The 23,570-nt window shown below is 41.1% G+C and overlaps 2 protein-coding genes and 1 long non-coding RNA gene across 3 annotated transcripts in view; 2 read left to right on the top strand and 1 right to left on the bottom strand.

Annotated features, from left to right (window-relative positions):
- The window catches only part of LOC145442288 (uncharacterized), a 43,966-nt gene extending 25,304 nt beyond the window's left edge, over positions 1 to 18,662 (top strand). Inside the window, exon 2 of the long non-coding RNA XR_013916012.1 lies at positions 18,550 to 18,662. This is a non-coding gene — a long non-coding RNA (uncharacterized LOC145442288). The remainder of the gene's footprint in view (positions 1 to 18,549) is intronic.
- Positions 1,446 to 3,011, top strand: LOC145442604 (uncharacterized). Its single transcript, XM_080320562.1, has 3 exons — positions 1,446 to 1,593; positions 1,751 to 1,887; positions 2,734 to 3,011. Exons 1-3 carry the CDS (start codon positions 1,490 to 1,492, stop codon positions 2,970 to 2,972), a joined length of 480 nt encoding a protein of 159 aa, XP_080176688.1. The 5' UTR covers positions 1,446 to 1,489; the 3' UTR covers positions 2,973 to 3,011.
- A 2,447-nt stretch (positions 18,663 to 21,109) lies between the features above and the next one.
- On the bottom strand, positions 21,110 to 23,570 carry LOC145442277 (cytochrome c-like). Its single transcript, XM_080320182.1, has 4 exons — positions 23,294 to 23,570; positions 23,160 to 23,240; positions 22,353 to 22,415; positions 21,110 to 21,294 (listed from the first exon to the last, which is right to left on the bottom strand). The coding sequence occupies exons 1-4, from the start codon at positions 23,385 to 23,387 to the stop codon at positions 21,209 to 21,211; spliced, it is 324 nt and encodes a 107-aa protein (XP_080176308.1). The 5' UTR covers positions 23,388 to 23,570; the 3' UTR covers positions 21,110 to 21,208.

The raw sequence follows: 23,570 nt of genomic DNA, 5'->3' as shown, positions 1-23,570 counted from the left end.
GAAAGTATTTACACAATTACGGCACAATTTTACAACTTGAAAAAGCACACTTTTTTAAAAGGCCTTTGTGTAAATCACTGTTTAAAACAACAAAACCGTTTGTGTTAAATGCGGTCCTAGTGATAACGCTATAGATTTCGAACTCTAACTCTCTCCCGGGTACGTCACCGCACACGACCTACAATCTCAGCGGTCACAGTTTGACTAATGATCGCGTTTAATTATGAGCCACTGAGTTGGAGTAATCAAGCTAGTAGAAGTTATCGATTCAACAGTCCGTAAATTGCTGCATCTCCCTATCTGATGAGTACCTACTGCATCTTGACACATTGCCACACAGTACGCACGTACTGTAGCAGACCGCTGGTCCTTGGTGAAATGTTCTCAGGTATCTGTTATGAGGGAACTATAATTTGCTCGTAGTATATACTGGGATTACCATGTGACCCACATACGATTGCACCATATCCTGGCTTCGTAATCATCTGTCGCGTATTGCCTGATTACCATTACAGTCCTTTTGCTTATTACGCAATATTAATCACCCCCGGCGCCAGCTTCGCTATCCTGTCGCGCACTGCGCAAGTCTACCCTTTTTCGCGCAAACCACCCTTTTTCGTATCGCTCGGGTATTAATACCAGAGATGAGCATGGATTAGGATCAGGTTTTGAAAAAACAGGATTTGTGAAATTTTCTCGGATTTGGATTGGATTTGGATTAGACATTTTTTTCTGAACGGATTAGGATTTGGATTGGATTGACCTATTTTCTGGGAGATTGAAATGTCGTGTGGTGAATGGCGACAAACTTTATTCAGATCAGTTATTAATGTACTTAAGGTCACTAAGTTATCTTGAATCAAGTGAATCGTTGGTTGTGAAAGAAAATTTTCGAATCCCTCCATTGGATGAATTAGTATCTTTTCTGAATTTCCAGTTGGAATCGGATTAGGATTGGACAATGGACATGGACTTGAATATGTAAAAGTTATGGATTAGGATTTGGATTTGAAGGTTCGGATTTGGATTGGATTAGGACATAGAAATTTCAAATCCGCTCATCTCTGATTAATACCCGATCTCTTTCGAATATCTGGAGACTCATTTTACTACGCTACCCGACGTACCTATCTCTGCTGCAATACATCCGTACCGAGTGAAACTGTGGGTTAAGAAGTCGCCAACCTAAAGACAGCCAGTCGCCAGTTCAGCTACCTATTGCTCGTCCAGGCACGTCACAGCCGTCAGTTACAGAACGCACCGTGATTCGGCGGTGTTTAGTCCTAATTTCGAACCTTACTCTTCAGCATGTCATCATGGGAAACCTCTACCTCCAACGGTTCCGTTACCCGTAGGAGATAATGGTCGCCGTCGCAAAAGGGCTCTTGCTGCTGGTGATGATGACATCATATTCACTAGTATTCATCCGACAAGTCGACCGACAGCCGTTGACGCAGACCCAAAGCTGAGTAGATTTTTTACCCAATGCATGTTGGAGAAAACTGGCAGCGTATTCAGGTCGTGGAAAAGTGTAATTGACTTTGTACTCCGAGACACTCGATGGTACGGCGCAACAGAGGAACAGTATTGCTCGTAAGTACCGAGCGAGCTACAGACATGATACTGTCGTGTTCTCAAACGAAATTCTTGGTGCTAGCTAAAGTAATCAGTGCCGAATTAAATCCACAGTGATTGAGGAATTGCAATTAGCATCGTCGGCTCCGGTAATGCAATAATTTGTTACTGACAGGGAAAATAGCCACACAGATCGACAAAGCACAATTAGCTGCTGGCAAAAACGCATCAATTTTCTTCTGAAGGAAAACTCACAACTTAGACCAAGAGCGAAAGAGTGCGTTCGGGAATACGTGAGGTCACTGGATCGCGGTATGACTAACCGTTTTTTTCAGCCAGACTGTATAGGCAGGGGTTCCCAACCTTTTTTCTTCATTCCCCACTTCAAATTCATTCCGAGCCTTAATTCTCCACTACCCAAAACTCCTATATAGGCCTACCCTTTGAAATAGGGTTACACCATTTTGAGGTCCTAAAGAGAGGACATCTTTTGGTAAATTCTGAAAGCTCAAAGAAAACTGATAAGTTTGAAAATTTCCGGCCGATAGTATTGTGTTAACTAAAAAAAAGTCATTATTTTGACTCGGCTTCCGATTTTTTACGAAACTCTGCCGTTCGTTGCTTCGAAGTCGCATTTTTCGTGGCATTAAAATCCTCTTCAGAGAAAAAGAGGACAAATTCCCCAAAAAGAGGACATTTGGGCGTCCTCCGAGTACACTTTCAATTTATAATTTTCGATACATTGATTCCAAGGCAGTTGACAGGTAACGGTGGTCGCGCATGTATCTCCGTAAATATGCTGACTATTCTGTATATAATGTATAACAAATGCATCTATTCCCCACCAGAAACCGTTGAATTGCCCACCGGTTGGAAACCACTAAAGTCAAGTGTACCAGTTTGATGCCGGTGTGATCAAACTTCAGACTAGTTGACCTTCACGGTCGTATCGATCATTCCTATCTGATACCGAATACTGAGCAGTATGCATGTATATTTTCTGTACCACCATCATTGCCGTCTGTTTTTTTTTTATGTATTCTGAATGGTTAAAAATAAAGACTCTCTCACTTTCTCTCTCGCACTTAGTATTTGTGGCTATTCATCGAAGATATACATTATACATAAACATACGTGGATATTCGTGCATATATTCAGGATCTTCATCCCCGATACGAGACAAGCGACAAGTTTCCACCGGCCTTTCGTCAACAAGGGAGCAATGTTTAGGAGTCTCGATTGTCGCATACGATAGTTGTGTTCGTAGCGGCCTCGTGACCCGTGCAAATTTACGTACATATCGATCGTTACAGAGTTGGGATGCGGAATCAGTCGATAAGTTTGTGAAAGAACACGCGTCAAACTGCAGGTGCACCATAAAACATGCATACTGCTAAAGGCAACTTGCCGTGAAACCAGGATTGACATAAGTTCATTTCAGGATCACACCTTATCCTGTTGGTGGCAGATACAGTTACACTGAGGTGTGCCCAGCACTGGTACCCAGCGCGCTGCCGAGCTTTCTGCAACCTACCACGTCGCCCTGCCTGTTTGAAATCTACAATGATATCGTCAGAACATCATCGCCATTGTTTTCTGTTCAGAAATCGTGTATGGAAACGTTATCAGGTTCGTATTCGCCGAGACGCAACGAAAGCAATTCTTTGTATACGCTTCTTCGCTCTGCGCTGTCAACCAAGGAAAATCCGATAATTATCAACGAAAAACTTAAATAACTCCGCTTCTACTAGTTGGAATTGAGTCAAATTTGTTTTCCATCATCTTTGAAGACAACTCAACAATTTCATGGGGTAGACAGAAAATTTGAAATTGTTTTATTCTAATTTTTGCTAATAAATTAAAAATTTCAATTGGCGGGTTACACTAGTTAGAATTGAACCAAATTTGGTGTCCAGCGTTTTTTAAGGCAACCTGACAATTTAATCAGTGAATGGCCGGAATCCGAAAAAGAAAGATTTTTGAACAGCCCTAATGCACACTGAATGAAAACTAAAAGAAGATAATATAAAGAAGCAAGCGACAAAAAATGAGGTGGCATGCCACTATAGATAATTAACCTAACAATGGGAACACTTGAAACATTGTGACGTCCGAACTGTCTATTACGGCACCATGCAGAGAAATACGTTCCAAACTTCTAAATCAATTTAATATCTGAGGTTTTCTTTCTCTAATTAATGGACAAGCGTCCAACTTCTTGCATTTTTCAATTCAGATATATAATTCTAATATATTTGGCGGACACCGATTGAGAACCTCTGGTCTATACCGATTCGGTATCGATATTTGTTAATCGCATAAAACTGCGATCGGACTTCGTGGTTCAAGATGTTGATTAATTACCCTTCTCATTGTTGATTCGACAGCTTACATAAGGAACGTAATGTGTATCCGATAAGCTAGGAGCTCCGGAACAGATTTCTTTCTCGATTGCTGAGTATTTCGTTGCGTAAAAGGCAAGTTTTTTTACCAGATTACTTATTAGTAGGGCGATTTTTTTGACATGTCAAGAAAAGTCAAAATTTTGTCAAAATTGTTTACAAAGTCAAAAATTCTTTGCAGCTTGCATGCATTTCGTTTGTATCGTAAATTTTGCACTGTCGGTGAACTTATTATTTGACTTTTTACAGCTTGTAGCCTACTTTATACGCCTACCGTTGACGGCCCATAGACGGCCCATTGTCTGCTAATCGTGAATCATAAACATTCAAATGTAACAAATAGGTTGACATGGTGTTATACTCAACTTACCGCAATATCATAACTGAAGCAAGACTGAGTGGGCATTTTATTGTTCTTATATCAAGAAGCGCAAGATGAAAAATTTTGATGTAGACACCATTGTCAGAATGAAGCAACACGGTGTGTCACCATCAGTGTACGCACAAGTTCAGTGTTTTCAGTCAACAGCTGCTGCTGTTGAACGTCCTGTCTCCATTCTTGGCAAGCTACTTAATAAGGACAGACACTTTCTACCCGAGAATGTAGCAAAGTATCTTTCGTTGTACTACCATAATACGTGATGTAACTACTGGAATTCTTCATAGGGACAGGTTTCGTTAAATAAAGTTTTTTCATGTAAAAATTTGTTAGTTTTTGAGTCAAAACAGTTTTTTCCGGCCAAACTACTTCGTAAGGACAGACAGTTCCAACCAGAAATGAAGACAAGTAGTACAATTCTAACATTATGTGGGAAAACACCTAATTTGCATACGTTAGGTCAAAATTTTGTCAAAATTAGGTTTTGATTTAGCTAAGATTTTTGATATGCGGCTCGCGCATAGAGCACCGTCCCCTGACTATGCGACGTAAATGCACACTGCACACTAGATGGAAAGGAAAAAGGCATAACATAAAACGACCAATTTACTTCGGGCAAACTAAATTAGATCAGACATAGACTCGCCGATCGCTTGGAATTGTAATTGCTTCCACGGTGGAAACAGATTTCACGTGACTGCGTTCGATAAAAACGTATAGCCCAATCCAGAGGTTCCAAACCCGAGGTCATTCGGCGATTTGATGACGGTTGCCCGACATATGAGCATGCGACACAATGAAAAACGACAGTTGAGCATGCGACACTCTAGCATGAGGACATATTAGCATGGTAACACATGAGCATAGGGACACATGAGCATGGGGACACATGTGCATGGGGACATATCAGCAGGGTGAAACATGGGCTAGGGGACACATGGGCATGGAAACAGATTAGCATGCGACACTTGAGCATGGTTACACATTAGCATTGGGACTAATCAACATGGTGACATATGGGCATGGTAACACGTGAGCATGGGGGCACATAACCACTGGGACACTTCAGCATATTGACACTTGTACATGGTGATATATGAGCATGGTTACATATTAGCATGATGACAAATGAGCATGCGGACACTTGTGCATGCGACACTTGCGCATGCGACATTTGAGCATGCGACATTTGAGCATGCGACGTTTGAGCATGCGACGTTTGAGCATGCGACATTTGAGCATGCGACATTTGAGCATGCGACACTTGAGCATGCGACACTTGAGCATTTTTTTATGTTAGTGTGTAGTTGACTATAGCGTCAAAATCATCGATTTATACCACTCCGAACATAATATATCTCCCCTCCTCCAACCCTAATATCCCCGCTCCCAACTTTAATACCCATAACCCCAACCCTGACCTTGAGATACCTTAATCCTAACGCAAACCCTAACCCTAACCAACCCTAATATCCCCCTCCCAGTCCCAACCCTAATACCCATTACCCCCACCCTAATCTTGGGATACCTTAACCCCAACCCTAACCCTAACCAACCCTAATATCCATCACCCCAACCCTGCTCTTGGGATACCTTATCCCTAACGCAAACCCTAACCCTAATCTTGGGATACCTTAACCTTAACCCTAACCCTTACCGTAACCAACCCTAATATCCCCCTCCCAGCCCTAATACCCATAATCCCCGACCCTAATCTTGGGATACCTTAATCCTAACCATAGCCAACCCTAATATCCATCACCCCCAACCAATGTTCCCTCTAAGCTGCGCACGTGCGCAAATGCGCAGTGCTGAAACGGTCTCTGCGCACAGAAAATCTAGGCTGCGCACAAAAAATCTAAAGTGATGATTTTTTTTCAGTCGTTGCGCACTGTTGTCCAAGGGACCGCGCAGGCGCTGAGAATAATTATAGGTAACATAGCCAGGGGAAAATAGTGCTATCGCTGAAGTCTGAAGCCGAGGTACAAGTGCTGCCCGCAAAGGTAGATATTGCGCTCCGTGAAGACATGAGAATCTGCAATCACGTGCGGCTCACGAACGAGATTTTTCTTTTAGTATGGTCTCGTACGCGTGAGCGATACTGATTTCATTTCAATAGCGCAATCTTTTCTGGGAATGGTGAAATAACATGGTTTAACAAAGTTATAAATAACAATGGGCTATAGCTCAAAGTTAATCTGCGAGAAATTAACGAATAGTCTTTTCCGCGTGGCATGAACATTGTGTAAGATTTACTGTACCGTGGATTTTCGAAGTCATCATCTTCACCAGGCGAATCTGATCACGTATGGTGAGATAGGAAAATATGCAAGCCAAATTAACAAATAAGTGCGATTCGTTTAACATGAAATGGTTCTCGGAGCATGTGAAAATGGAAGAAAAAAATGTAAAATTAGTTGAGAATTTTTCTTTTTCGAGCGAGAAAGGTCTGCTCTGCAAAATATGTCTAGAAGCAAAATATGGATAAGAATAGCATACATTTTCTTAGGAAAGCCACCGCACTCGAACTGAAGCCAAATCACCCTCAAAATATGCACCAAAGCACACGTGCGATTTCCATGGTGTCGAGGTTTATCGCCATTGCGCATGAATGCTTCTTAACCCTTTGCGACACCACAGAGTCGCACGTGTGTTATGGTGCATATCCCGAAAATATTTAAACGCGGTGGCTTTCTGAAAATAAATGCCCTCAATGCCTTAACTTCAGGTCGAGACCACATCATGTTTAGAGCGTAGTTCCCCTTCTTCCCTCTTAATGTGATTATCTGGTGTCATGCAATAAAACTATATGTAAATGCTGTACTTTGATTCTATCAATGAATCATGTGACTCGAATGGATACACGCACGTCTGGGTTACGCACAGGACCCTAACTGCCGCACCCCAAAACCCCAATTGGGGGACTTGATCTCAATGGGGAGCTAAAATTATTTCGTGAATAAACATGAATCATGGAATATTTTTTTGGAAATTTTTCAACTTTTTCAAAGACGAAATGACAATTTGAAACCGTGTACGTCTTAGTTTAGTACGTTTGGGTGATTTCAATATCTTCTGACACAGCAGATAGGAGGACACGAAATAGCATCATGTACCGAGGTCATTATACCAACGGGTACGCCCGAAGATGTTTGATTATTAGGGGTCCTACCTTTTCGAACACACTTCACTCGATCAGCTCTACCGGTAAATCTGATTACGTGAGCAGAGAGAGGATAATTATTAATAGCAATATATATGCAATTCCCGATCATATTGACCGATTCAATCATGAATTATATAATTTTTTCGCGCTTCGCGCGTCTGGACTACACACCCACTAAGGGACACTCAACGTAGATGATAAGTTGCGGCAAAAACGTAGGTGCTGCAGCAATACATGGTATATTGTTCCTGGGAGTAGAAGTATAGCTAACCAAAGTATTATAGGTTTAGCTGGCTGACTACTTAACCTGAAATCCGGTATCCTGGTGAGATCTTCTTAAGACGCAGATATACGCAAGACATACGAATATATTTCAGACGTTGTTACAAGTAGGTTTAGCAAATGAGTCTCCTGATACGAGAGAATCAGTAGTTTTATACTAGAGGCAAATTACTCTAGAACAGGATGTCTCTCGGTTACGAGATAAACACATTTCATGGTAGGGGGATCTCCTATAGTGCCAAGGGGGTCCAAGAAGTTTGGTTTATCATCATATGGGGGGCCTGGTTGCGCACTGTTGTTCATGAGCCTGCGCAGTAAGTTGACGTGTTTGCGCAGACTCGTGAAAAATTAGAGGGAACATTGCCCCCAACCCTAATCTTGGGATACCTTAACCCCAACATGGACCCTAACCCATTTCGAACCCTAATGTTCCCCCTACCCACCCACGGCACGTAAAACTTCCCTATCAAAAGAGACCCGCAAAATATAATAATAAACCCCGTGTCGAAATGCGAATTTGGAATCGCTTTTGTCTCACAAAAGGATATATTCTTTTAGTTCGTCTGATACGTGTAAACGATTCCAATATATCTGGAGCAATGACAACCTTTATCGCTTTACCGCGATTTTTGGAGCTTTTCACTCAAATCTATATGGTCACATGCTCAAGTGTCGCATGCTCAAATGTCGCATGCTAAAGTGTAACATGCTCAAGTGTCGCATGCTGAAATGTCGCATGCTGAAATGTCGCATGCTCAAATGTCGCATGCTCAAGTGTCTGCATGTAGACTGGTCACATGCTCAAGTGTCGCATTATTACTATTATTATTATTTGCACAACACAGTGGCGCTTATCGCCTTTTCAGGCTATGTGCGCCACGACAGTAACATGTGTAACATTTCATTGTCTTTGATTTTTTGTCATCTTCCGGGCGACTTTTCACGCTCGCACTCTTTCACCATCGTTCTCCCTCGATTTTCATGCGCCCGTATATCTTCGTCTGTGCTGCCGACTTTTTTGGCGCGGCTCACCAACATCTGGGCTTTTCGTACGACACTGCATATGCACTATGCAGTGAGGTCGGCGATGAGGAGCCCAGAGAAACCTCCGACACATAGAAGTTGGTCCGAACCGGGATTCGAGCCACTACCATTGGTGTCGTGACGCTGGCGCTTAACCAACTGCGCCACTCGCTTCCCTGAAGTGTCGCATGCGTACGTGACCCCATGCTCATGTGCACCTTTGCTCTTGTGTCCCCATGCCCATATGTCCATATGCGCATGTGTGCCCAACTGCCCATGCTCTTGTGTACCCATGCTCATGTGTCGTCAAGGCTTATGTATCGCATGCTCATGTGTCACCATGCTCAAGTGGCACTTACTAAATTGTCACCATGTTGATGTGTCCCTATGCTCACGTGTATCCATGCTCGTGTGTCCCTATACTCATGTGTCCCCATGCTAATATGTCCTCATGTTAATATGTCTCTGTGCTAATGTGTCTACATGCCCACGAGTCGCCATGACCAAAAGTCGCTATGCTCAAGTGTCGCATGCTCAAGTGTCGCTTGCTATTGTGTCGCATGCTAATATGTCCACGGACCGTCACGCGCGCCCGATATGTGCACTGCATATTTGAATCAATCGTAACAATCTTGATGCAATTCTTGATACATACAATGTTATTTTCAATTCTCTTAGTCTCTGGCGTTTATAGGCTACCCCTGGCGAGGGGCAACCGGAAATGTTCTGGTTTATTTCAATGTGAATATGTTATTCAATTGTATATGTATAATCGTATATGTAATATAATCTGACGATTAGTAATGCAAAGGTGTGCCTGAAGTGCGACTCGCCACTGCTGTGTAGCTCCTGGGCTGTAAACAGTCATCGATGGTACATGGTACCGCTATAGTGAAAGTGTCGTCATTGTTTTTTAGTCAATATCTGCGCGATCGGTGAAAATAAATGTTAAATTTACCGCATGTTGCCACAACCGAAAGTGACAACCTTTCTCAAGAGAACAATACAGCTACTGTTGAAACGATGCCTGCAAACGATAGCTTGCAAAATGTGTGTTCTGATAAAAATCATTTTGCCTCTGATTAAAATCGCTTTTGATCGAAGCAATAATTCAAATCATCATTTATTTTTTAATTTTTATGGTATTTACACATATTTAAAACATCAAAAAACATGAGATGAATGACGACCATGCGGCGTATCGGATCAACTCAATAATGTGCGACTCGGAAATCCCCTCCCATAGTTAAAAAAGTTCAACTTCACTGGCAGTAATGGGTCACTAGAATCGCCGTTAACCCGTTCCGAGGGAGGGTTGTAAGGTAACCAGGTCGCAGGGTTTCGAGTCACAAGTCAATCTCACTTTTACAGTTTTGATTCGAGTCAAGGCGCGTCATTTTCAAGTCACCATACAGAGTCAAGTCCGAGACCAAGTCAGGCCGTCGAACTGGAATAATATTTGTGGTCGCATAAAGTCAACATATTTGAATTTTCTATGTCATTTTTCAAAACGGTTGGGTGCCAAAATTAGTCTAATGCTAATTCAATGTTTCTCAACCGCCGGTCCGTGGCAAAGTTTCCTGCCGGTCCGCCAAATATAATAGAATTTTAGATCTCAATCCCAAAATGCAGGAAGTTGGAGGCTTGTCCATTAATCGAAGAAATAGAATATCTAATTTTAAATTGATATAGAAGTTTGGAACGCATTTTTCAGCAAGGTGCCGCAATAGAGAGTTCATGGTCATTGGACGTTTTATAAGTGAAAGCTACGGAGACTTTTAAACAAACTATTGCGACAGTGCAATTAACCGACACTTGACGGTATAATAGAGGCTACAGCAAACAGTTAGTCGTATTTTTTTTTAAAGGATACCGAACAATCACAATCAGGTTAGTGGTCTTTAATAGTACTTCGTTTTAACTAAAACTTCAATATAACCTCGCATAAATATCTAATATCAAAAAGGCAACATTAAATCTGACTTGCATACATTTGCTGTAATTAATTTTAGGGTTAATTTTGATTCTGAAGGTTCACCCGATCAGCAACATTTGTTTTGAAGTTGTACCGGCCCGCGAAATCAATAAGATTGAAAAATACTGAGTAAATCGATGTTGATTTCAAGGAATATTGAGTGTGGCACCTGGCATCTATACTGCTGTAGCGCAGTAAATAGATCTTTATAAAAGAGAAACTGACTGCTATTGCAGAATTAAAAGACCTAAACGGTTGATGCAGATTATAAACACAGCCGCAGGCTTAATATCAAACCAGTCTTTGGACTGAATGCTGGGAGTATCATGCTTATTGTGCGACATATAATACCATCTGCATGTGCGAAGGCAACGATATGAAGTCTGAAATGAGAGGTGATCAGTAACGAAGTACTTTTACTTTTTTGAAGTAATCAAGTGGTTTTCCGCTACTTGGGTACTTACTCAAGTGGATCTAATTTTCCGCTACTTCTACTTCGTAATATTTTGTGATCTACTTACTTACTTTTCGCTATTTTCAGTTTGTCAAGTAGAAGTAGTTTAATCCTCCAAGCAGGAAGATAGCGTGAGGAATATCGGGGCTTTTTACACGCAGTATCAACATTTAATTTTCATAAAAGTTGAGTAAAGCCCAGAATGGATATGGAGTGACCAGTATATGAGTTCACCAAAGTATCGGTGAATATAATTTAGGTAGGTGGTTGCGTGGTTCCGCTCACACCGCGTTGTCACCCATTTGGAATATTTCATCACGGTATATATGGCCCATCATAACCTTTGAAACTGATGTTTCGCAATCTAGAATTTACTTATCATTTCGTAATCTAGAAGTCCATGGCGAGTGCTAATCTGGAAAAGTTGACTCTGACTTTTTATTTAGCTTTAGACCTGTTTAGCAGACCCCCTTTGAAACTTTCTGGACTAAAGACATGAAATACATTTTTCGCTTTTAGAAGTGGTATTTGTATTTAACCTTCAATTCCCAGTATCATACTTTGAGTTATAATTAGTATCAGCTCTTTTTTCTGGATAACATACATGTTGAAGAATATAAAAGCAAGTGTAGTAATGCCTTTAATTTCCGGAAATAAAGCTACACAATATGGCATTTTTACGATCAGCCATATTTTTCAACGTTATTTTTATTAACGTTTACTAATCGCGCAAAGTATTTCCACCGTATCCGATACAACATCACCGTATTGCTCTTTGACTAAACTACGGGCCTTATAATATGAAGAGGGCGCCTTACCATAATATTTTCTAAAACGTGCTGTTCGATTAAACAGAGGATTAGTATCGCATTTCCATATCAATACCATTATTTTCATCCAATGATGCGGACGAATGCTTATGCTGTCGAAAATTGGATAGGCCTACCTCCAGGCATACGCGCCGACTTTTATTTTTGCATGGGGTGGCGGTAGGAGCGTAGCCAGGGGGTGTAGAAACCCCCTCCTTGTGAAACGAAAAACCCCGTCCTTTTTGAAATGATCATTCTGACGCTAATATTCAGTTGCAATTCAACAAGTCGTATTATCAATGTAACGTGGAGGCCGCGACCAATTGGCGAGATTCGTCTGTGCATTGGACGCATATCGCATCGCACAATGTAATGTAACGCGACCCGATCTCCCGCTGATATGATTGCAAAATGAGGATTGCCGCGCGCCATCGGCATTCGTCGCTGGACTGAGCCGTAACAGGGCGCGACAATTCTGGAACACGAAAGACAGACGAGAATTATGATTGCAAACGCGCGCGGCCAATCAGTAATTAACCCTTACCGCCAACACAATGGGTTTTTACTTAGTATTGATTAGCTCGCACCGCGACAATTGGTTTCTGATTTAAACGTCGATTTTGATTGCCTTGCTGCATTTCACGATTTACGTCCGCAAAGCATATTTGGATTGATATTATGGGCACTGGGGTAAATTCGAACTAGCAGGCGCACACAATAAAACACTGTTCAACTTTGCGCCCCGAGAATATTTATCACAAAAATGGTTCACAAAATATTTTAAACGCGACTTCATCGATGGAAATAATGCACTTTAATTTGTCACCAACGAAGCTGCGTATTCATTTAGTCGCGCACGTATCGGTTATTGGTAAATAGTTGGCATTTACGCGCTATCACGGACTCGCTAATTGACAGCGCTGATGATTTGAAATCGCAGACGGCGGGCGTTGAATTTGTTTGTATGGGGTGGCGGCCACTCTATAAATGTGTCATGGGGTGGCCGCGCCACCCCCCCACCCCGTAACTCGGCGATTATGCCTCCAGGTAAGCATCAATATGAATCAAGCTCTGCAACTTTCGCATAGCTCAATTTGCAGCTTTTGACAATCCATGCGATCAAATTGCGATCGTTTTCACAACTACTTACTTACTTGAGTAGATTTAAAGTCGGTCAATTCTACTTTTACTTCAAGTAGTTTTATGTTGCTTATGAAAGAAGTACTTCTACTCTTACTTGAGTATGATGTTTTCGTCGCTACTTCTGCTTCTACTTGAGTAGCTTTCTTCACTCCTTTGACCACCTCTGGGAATGATAGTCGTGTCCGGGCCGAAACAGCACTTCGTCAGCCCTCCCCCAAACGTTGGTCTTGCCCCCCCCCATATAAGGTGATAAATCAAACATCTGTTCGACGCTACTTGTGAGCTAGATTTTTTTACTCTCATTGTACTGAGTCAGCGTATATCACCTAAGCGCGCGAGGGGCGGAAATTCTCTATAAGTCATGATAGAGTCGGTCAATAATATCGGGAATTGCATATAAATTGCTACCATCATCTTTCTGCCCACGTAATCCGATTTACCGGTATACCTGAGTGAGTCAGTGAGGTGTTGTCTTGGAAAATGTGAAGCCAGTAAATAATAGGGATGGTGTGAACGTGAGGTTCACGTTCGCGTTCTGTGTGTGAACCTCGGGAATTTAGAGGTTCGCGTTCACAACAGAACCTTGGTAGGTTCTGCACTGTGAACCTTTTTCGTATATTACAATTTTCACTTCATTATGACACCTTTGGTTCGAATTTATTGTATTTCAACTGCGGGCCACTCTATGCATGACGCTGGCAGCATATAAAAAATCAACGCAAAACGAGCATGCACCTTGACAATCTCAAATATTTTTTACATGCTTTGTCACAAAAATTTGCTCGAAATATCCAGCTTCCGTTTGTGAATATTTAGTGACTCTCTGCTATGAGCTTGACCCGCAATCACACAACATCACCAGCGACATACATTGCATGTAGAGAGCGAATGATGCTTATTCAACGAATCAATGAGATCGATATCGTTTTTTGTTGTAACAAATCTAGCAGGCGTACGGGGTCAATCTTGACTTCACATGTTTACTGTATCATTAAAACCATATCCGTGCGATTGAGGCAGGGATATCTAGAAGTTCTAGATATCCCTGGATTGAGGCGTTGGCTACAGCTGTATAACTTGTGGGGTAGCCTAATATCGGTAGCAAGTATAGAAACCTGTTTTACACTCTGCTCAATATCAATGTAGCAATAATCAGACGCCGAATACCCGAAGCTTTTCGAGCTGACACTTCTCAAGGGCAATCGTCAGCAAATGGAGAATTTCAAAAACATGCATCTAGCTACATTGCATACAACCAATTATGACGTCATAGAAACAAACAACATGAAATACAGGCAAACCGCGAGCGCAGCTAGTGGACAATTTTTAGATTCACTACAAATTCCTTCTGCTGACACAAGCGCGGTCGGTGGATTTTAATATAAGTCGATTCCAGTGCAGACAGATGGAAATTAGTTTAGCAAAGATAATAAAGTGGGGGTTCTTAAATTGGGTTCCGCGAAAGGGAATTGTTGAAATACACTACCAAAAAACTACAAAACCATATTATTATTCGGTAATGACAACGTGATTGGGACTGCGACTTTAGACATTATAGGTTCAGTTTGTTTATTTTAGGTATGGAGTAGCCTAGCGATGAGCCTGATGTACGCCTAATGATCTATCCCTATGGCGTCAATTAAGATTCAAGCTCTATTCAGATTACTATATATCTATTCAAAATTTCCCAATTCGAATTGACCACAAGATTACGATACAAGTGTGGAAACTCGGGGTTTCCAGAATGTTCTGTATTTGCCGTTTAGAAATTATGTTGCGTGTGGTGGCATGGCGGGCGACTGCATTTTGATTCGTTGATTGGGGAGTTGGATGAGAGCGAGGTGAGAGCGTGGCTGGAGTGCAGATGGATGCGAGTGAGTATGTCGTAGTAGTGGTACTGGTAGTGTGAAGTATTAGTAGTTGGTAGCAGCAGCGTGAAGTATCGTTAGTATTAGGCAGGTGCGGCGTGAAGTAGAAGTAGTTCAGGAATATCTGCGCGGATAGATTAGCTGGGACACGGCCTGGTTACTGGCTACGCGAGCCTCTAAGGCAGAGCTGGACAAACTTTTCGGCTCGCGGGCCACATTCCACATCTGAATCTCTTCGCGGGCCGCACCTTATAAAATTGAGATTATTAGCCAAAAACGTACTATATGTGAGGAACGATCTGTTCATAGATCTGCTGATTTTACTTTTGGTTTTCGCCAGGACACACGACGCTGACAGCATCATAACCATGATAAAAAAAGTGAAGAATCTCAAACACGCGGCTCGCGGAACTTTTAAATTTCATGTATTTGACAATATTTAAATGCCACATATCTTTTAACGATTTGAGAACTTAAAATTCACTTAAAAACTGCTTCAAAAACCTTAAACTACTTGTCAAACTTCAATATCGCAACACTTTCAAAAGGTAACGTGCGTTGGAAGATCTGCTATTCCGTCACCTCACCTGTTTTTTTATGAGAAAACATGTTCCGTTGATAATTCATGACTGAAAATTGAGATTTCGACTTAAGCGAGATCTTTCGTAGAATTACTCGAACTCGGACTTACTGGGTGATAAAATGAGAAGGACTCGATTTGAACCGGTTCAAACGTTAAAATCTGAGAAGGACTTGTGATTTGGAACGCCGAGGGCTGGTAAAGCGATGGACAGACGCAAAAAAACTATCAAACTGTCATGAGGAATAGTAATTTCTCAAAAGGTCGTTGCGGAGTTAGATCTTGGGTCTCTCTATCCTTGTTATTATCGCCAATTAGGTGGCGAGTAACAAACTGGTAGGCTCGGCAGCTGTAACACCAATGGAATGTTAGGTGATTGGACACTTCTTTACTACGACACATTTGGACTCGACAAGTTGCACCAACCCATTGCTGCCGAACACTATAATACAATACCAACTACTATGTCACATTAATTTTCGTTATTAATGTTGTCATGATGTATTTGCACGCTTGCATTGTGTCTGTTTCTCATTATTTTGGCAATTTATGCCAAGTACAAAAAAAAATTATTCAACTATTTGAAAATGTGCATTTTTTCGAGCCAGGCTTGAATATTGCTCCTACATCACATTTTCACCACACGTGTGTAATGCCAGTCCACAAGGTCCCGTCAAATAAGGCCTACTTGGAAATACATTGAATACCCCTATTATTGATGCTGCGGCCCGCAGGAAGGAGTCGAAACGACTTGGAATAGTCTTTCAATTAACCACCAACTTATCCCCTACAGCAGTGGTTAATAAAACCTATATTGGTGTCGGGCCGACTTTAAAACATTAGAGCAGAGCTACTCATCAAGATAATCCGGCTCTCCGGCTTAGAAGACTTCGGTCATCAATCAATCAATCAGGTTTATTAATATTTTCATCGTTTCAAAAACATCACAAGACTGCGATAGCCTATAATGAAAAGATAGGAAGGAGTCGAAACAACTTGGAGTAGCCTTCAAGATCAGACACCCACCTTAGCCTAGGCGAAGTAAATAAGAGGCATACACACTGAATGAAAAGTAATGCAGAGAATATACGACGCAAGCGACAAATGAGGTGGCTTGTGGCATATCGGGTCTCCCAGCCTATACCATGTAAAATATAGTTAGGAAAATATAAAAAATGTATATTATTGGACGTGAATGTTTGTGGACATTGCCTATACTATATTTCATGGTTGACGAATAAAAGAATTCTCTCTCTCTCTCTCTCAAGTACGCATAACGAATATCTTGAAGCACGTACCCCGTGTCAGCATACACCCATAAGGCTAGTTCAAAAGCTTGCATCACATAGACTTCCATAGATTCTATATCGGTTATTTTAGTTTGATGCTGGCGAGTGCTATGCATTGAAACAAAGTAATTAATTATGCACGTCATTACTACAACGAACGATATGTGTCGTTACGTTATAGCTGCTATTCTTACATATTTTAACTCACAGTTAGTAGTTGGATATATGGGGAATTATATTGAACTGTTGCGATTTACACTTGACTAGCAACTGTTAGTTTGAGGCTGGTAAAATTGTATTGGGAATGTGCTCTTCGGTCTTTGCAGAAACAATTTGTAAAGGCCTATCACCAGCAGTAGTAGGGTTGCATTTAAAACAAAAATCAGTTTAAAACAAACATGTTTATGGCCCTTATTTAAAACATGTTTTATATTTTTATTTTTTTATTAAAGCCATGGCGTCACCAATATTAAATTATAGGGTAAATATAGCTCATTTGACGATATATCTGTACTATTAATGTTGAACCGACTATTTTGCGGGCTCCAACCATCCCATATCGATATACGTTGGCTATATCGGGTGGTAATTGTCCGTAGGCTCAAACAACATGTTTTTTGGGAAGTATTTACACAAGTATAGCATAATTTTACAACTGAAAAAAATCAAACATTTAAAAAAAGGCCTTTATTTAAAACACTGTTTAAAACACCGTTTGTTTTAAATGCAGTAGAACTATCCCGTTTTACGATGGGTATTCGACTATTCGCCAATGCGTTTGTCTTCAGGAATTCTCTTCCCGCGGTTTTAGACGACTTATCTAATCCCCGTTAATTATTTTAGCATTGGCATGCAGAAATGGACGACAACTGTTCATGAAAACAGGTAACAACTGTCTATTATATTTGGGATTTTCAGGGGTAAATGAGAGCCGCGGTTCTGAACTATAGGTTGTTGTATCAGATGAAGCAGGCTTCTGGTTGGACGAATTGGTAAATCCACCGCCAGTCGTTATTTATCCAGAACAACTTCAACTTTTTTTAGGGTGGTGTACCCTTCATAGCTGCAGCTCTGACTCACGCAACCCTGTCAGATCAAGCTACATAACTGCCAAAAAAGGTCAGCATTCTATCTATTTGTATCTTTTGCGAAACCACAGAACCCCATTTACAGAAACCTAGATTCATTGAACCTTCAAAGCCATTGGTTATCAACAGGCCTGTTTATTTTTGGATATTGGGTTTTATTTTTGGAGATTCTCCAAAAATAAGATTTCAAAACATCCAAAAATAAGCTTTTTTTGGATGATGATTTTTCAAGTTTTTTAGTGATATAAACGAGTCAGAGCAGTGTAAATGCTAGTGAAACAACCGGGAAACTCACAAAAACACGCGTACAAACGGCAAGTGTGTGAGGGAGGGGGTCTCCGAAACGCTAAAAGTACTTTTAGTCACTGTTAGGATCAGAGGCGTGGCGTAAAGGGAAGAGGCGGAATGGTATGAAATCGTGCGAGTGTGGTGCGCGCTGGACCTTGTGGTTCAGGCCGAATCCCGCCACCTCTATCACTTCGTCCACACGATGATGGGACTGAATGGCTACCTCAGACGGCTACATGACTTGATCCAGGAGATGGAAAGTACGCGCTCAAGTTTGTTGACACCCGCTGGTTGTCAATTAAGAAGGTGACCACTTGGTTGACTAGACACCGTACCAAACTCCTCAAGATTACATGCGAGAAAAGTCCGGCCTGTGCAACTTCGCCGCAGTGGTGGTTCCAACTGATTGTCCTCGATCGTATGGCCACAGAGCTGAGCACCACCGTCACGAATCTTCAGCGACTTGGCCATCTGATCGTGGAGCAGCAGGATGAGCTACATCGCGTGGTCGAACGCCTTCGATCTCGGTGCCCAACAGAGGACTGGGACAGTGACACCTGCGGCAGGAAAGGTTCTCTGGTCAGAGGGTGCAGTCGGTGTAGCGCTATCAAGTTCACTGAGACACGCAACTTCGTGGAGGATCAGGGGTGTGAACTGTGCACTGTGCAGTCCTCGATTTTCTCGAGAACATCGACGAAGAGAAGGACTCCACTTTCGAGGCAGCCGGGAGCCTTATTGCATCGACGGCATAAGGAAAATTGAAGTTGCCGACAATGAAAGGGCCCTGCCCAGTCTACCACGCCAAGTGGTGCAACCTCGTAGGCAGGACAGAACAAAAACTTCTTGCTCTTTTAGATTCGAATAATATAAACAAGAGTGATACATATATATAGGTTACTTTATTTGTAGCTCAGTGAATTGATCGACACCCGAGTAGATACAGAATATAGAAGACCAATTCAATCCATATGCCTCTCCGGTCCAAAATGGACGTCAGTTTCAAGCGCATTATTGACGAGCGCTTGTCAGGAGAAAAGGCTTGGAATATTGAAGAGTTTTAAGCCATCCGACAGTTCTTTGGGCTCATATGGTTCGATGCTTCCCACAACTGCGACGGTCGAAGCCGATTTCTCAAAAATCAACTGGGTGACTTCCGAATTCCGATACCTAAGTGTTGGAAGTTTACCTAGGCTCCTCCGCTACCTCATCCGCGCCAGCGGTGTCTTACAAAAGCCTAGAGGTGGGCCGTGCTATAAGTCGGCAGTTACGGAAAATAAGAAGAATATCGGCTTGGTGTAAATGACCATAGTAGTCGACAAACACCATGAATACCCCAAAAACACACAAACTGGGTGAAGGGTCTCTACCGGGCGTCACTCACTGATTTTTGTTTGGAGGGCATTCTCCAGGCCAAAGACTTTGTGACGAAAGTATTGGAAAGTTAGATCCAGATCACTGATGATGTAGCTGTGTTAAAGGACATGAATACACGATAACAACATACTTTCGGTGAAGTTTTCTAGTAGTATTAGGGCGAAAAACACCTTCATTTCTTATTTTTGGAGATTCTCCAAAAATAAAATTTGAAAACATCCAAAATTAAGCTATTTTTGTTATTTTTGGAGAAATCCAAAAATAAACAGGCCTGGTTATCAACCTTTTCGACCTCGCGGCACCCTCTCGAAGGGAAAGATAGTTCGCCGCACCCTAGCACTTGGAATAGCCTACCGTCAGTGGTGATTAGTGTCGCGGCACGTTACCCCGCTGCAACAGAAATTGGCCGCGGGTTCCAGTCCAGGATCCCTTTCTAGCGCTGGAGTTTCATCTGGCGAGGTTGCTCCTCGCCACCTGATCTGCATAATGCTCAGTGTCTTACAACAAAACGTCTAGAGAGCACTATAAGTTGGCATATCAGGAATCATAAAGCAATATCGGTCATGACCATAGAGGTCGAATATATGACAATATCATGACAAAAAAAAACAGAAGAGGTTATCAGCTTGTGTCGCTACAGCTGCAACACCAATGGGTTGCGGGTTCGAGTCCGACCCCAGAATTCCTACTGGAGGTATATCTAGGCTCCTTCTCGCCATATCATTCGTGTAAGCGGTGTCTTATAAAAGCCTAGAAGTGTGCCGTACTACAAGTCGGCAGTTACGGAACAAAAATGAAGAAATAGGCCTGGTGTAAATAACCATCGTAGTCGACAGACACCATGAATACCCCAGAAAAAAACCTACGTCACCGTACGCCTTCGGTTCTCACGGGGATGATTAGAAACAAGGTCACACTCAGAATTTGGATTCCATGATTTTTTGTCATTGTTTGCCAATTTTTTCGCGGTACACCGGTTATAAATCACTGGGTTAAGCAATACCTTAGAATCATTTCATACAGATATTAGCAACCAAGCACGCCACAAAACACGACTAAAAGCCTTATTTTATTGGTAGCATCGGCAAGACATACAATGATGTAATCAATATTCCTATTACAGCAGAAAATGGTGTTCTCCGACCATGGCCAAATAATGAAGTTACATCCAAAGCGAGATTCATATGAAAATATTTCTCCTCGTATAAGGTGCTGGATTAACAAGTGCTACAGTTGCAATTAAAATTGTTTTGAGATGGAGCAAACTCCCAGAACTGTATTGAAAATACTCAAGTTCATATTGGTGCGAGGGCTACAAATGTCCTAATAATAATAAATACGATGGTTGCAGCTCGAAAATTCAATACTTTGACACCAAATGGAATATTCCTAGATGTTATGAAGCCAAATCAAATAACATTTCACACACACATTTTTGTTGAAAGAGGTAATACATATGCCTGGATTTAATAAATAATAACATAATTGTTGTGCGCGTGACATCTTGGGTTCTTTACTTGCAAGAATTTTCCTTCAAGAATGCAATAAGATCGGCCCTTTCGCCCTTCTTCTTAATTCCAGCGAAAACCATTTTGGTTCCTGTCCGGATTGGAAATGAAGATTAAGTTGAAAATATTGTGGAAATGCAACCATTATCATAAGTGAAAATCAAACCATGATTATAGTAATTACTAGGGAAAGTTTTTGTTGCGCTAAAATCACAAGAAAATTCCACTTAATTTCAACAAAAGTTTCATACTTGTATTTATATTATTTGGGTATGAGATACTCAAAAGGTTGCGTTGTACAACGTAACAGTTTAAGATTTGCAGGGTGTCTGCCTGTAACTTCTCTTTCTCCCTACTCAATCGATAAGGAATACTTTTATGTTCCTTGGGTTTAAAACCTACATGACAGCATTTCGTTGTCAGCTCCTGCAGAGCTGTCAAATTTGGTACTTTCCCATTTCGCGGACAGTCTGGCGAGACCGCCGTAAATGACAATTTTTGCCGGTACGCAGCAAGAAGATAACGCAACGCGTACACAATTTTCCCCAAAGAGCCGAACAGCATAGCGATATCCCTCCCCGATATTTCATTAAAGTTGCAGTAAAAATTGGCATGAAAAATAGGAAAAAGTTGCAATATAAAATTCATACATAGAGATTTAAACATCATACATAAATTCCGAGTATCTAGGAAGCTGCAAAAAACACAAAATCTTGCCCTAATAATTACATACAGAGTATGTGGCATACAACAGCGACAACTCAGATCAAGATATAGCTATAATCGTTAGCCAAATGCACCTAGTAAATGACCTTTGATATCGAAGTTAACAAAATATCCAATTTCTGTGAAAGATGAGATTATCAGTACCTCCACTATTAAGGGTTGTTCAAAATTGCAGACTCAGAGAATTTGAAAATATCTCGTCATCAATATTCCGAGAGATTCCTCTCTTTGAACATCATTGTCTGCATGAAAATTGATACGTCTGAATAAGCACTAGGTGAGATTGACTGGGCAGGCCTACAATAATAAGTGGTATGATATTCTTTGTGGTATCAGAAAAGGTTCATGTTTGAACTTTCTGCATCATTCATAATGTTTTGATACTCAAACACTCGACTCATACTCTGCAAAGGCCTAATTTACCTGGAATATACTTTTTAGGATTCGTCAGATAGACATCTAATGTTTCTTCACTCCACGTGATTCCTGTATAACAATTTTCATTAGAAACATAGCAAAACTGTACTGAAACACAGCATTATTCTACGACTCCGTGTTTTGTTAATTACTAGGCCTACAATATAATGTGAATAGCGATACCCAACTGACAGACAACAACATAACAGATTTCAGGTACAGTAATAGATTCAAGCATGTTGCAAATTGTGAACATTATATATAGAGAGATAAAAGTTTGAGACAGAATCAGCATGTAGGCTACTGTAAACTATTACACTAGTCCACATAGATATTCCGAAAATCTAGCATGTCGGTACATTCCATAATCAGACTTTACTGCATTAGGGGATATTTTTCACAATTTTGTTTTCCGAATTAATCTCACATTACTTCAATTGTTGGATTTGAAACTGGTAGTCGAGTTACGACTGTAAATAAATTCAACTGTGCTTCTAACCCACCATAAATGAAGCTACTTGCATTTTATAGAACCAATTCATGTGGAGTATCGTTATGCTATTTTACTACTGGTCTGGGTATAACTTTGATGCTGGAGAAACAGAAATTTTGAACTGGACTCCAGTCTACAGATACAGTTATGAGATGAGAGTATTACTTGAGACCTTATTATCAAACCAGGCAACATGAAGGACATCATAGTCTACACATTGTAGATAATTAATAATTATACATGAATGATTAAAAATCAAATACGCATGGTACTTCAATCAAAGTCAATACTACATTCGTAAAAACTAAATTATGACTCACCTTTGTCTTTGTTAGCTTGTGTATAAGAGAAATTTGGTACTTGGCCAGTTTGTCTTCCGATAAGTCCATGAAGATTAGGACCTTAAGAAAATTGCGTCAGAAATAGAGCTCCAATAACATCAAACTGCAATTACCTGTTTTATTTTTGCCACCAGCATCGTAAGTGTGACATTGCGCGCATTTCTTGACAAAGATATCTTTTCCCTTTTTGGCGTCACCACCACCCATTGTAATGATCGGCTGTTTTACTAACTAAAAATATCAATAAAAGCTTCAGGAATGAACGACCGCAAGTCAGGTTTAAAGAATTAATAACTAGCCTACACAGTTCCCGGTTCAACTAAACGCGAACTGACATCACAATCGTGAGTTATGATGCCATAGGAACCGAATAGACTCTGTATTACTTCA

Source organism: Botryllus schlosseri, chromosome 7, assembly GCF_051294905.1.
Source record: "Botryllus schlosseri isolate E-star chromosome 7, Bs_hap1, whole genome shotgun sequence".
In the NCBI taxonomy this organism is placed as follows: Eukaryota; Metazoa; Chordata; class Ascidiacea; order Stolidobranchia; family Styelidae; genus Botryllus; species Botryllus schlosseri.
Note: the sequence above shows the minus strand (reverse complement) of the source record. Positions and strands in the feature narration are given on the sequence as shown.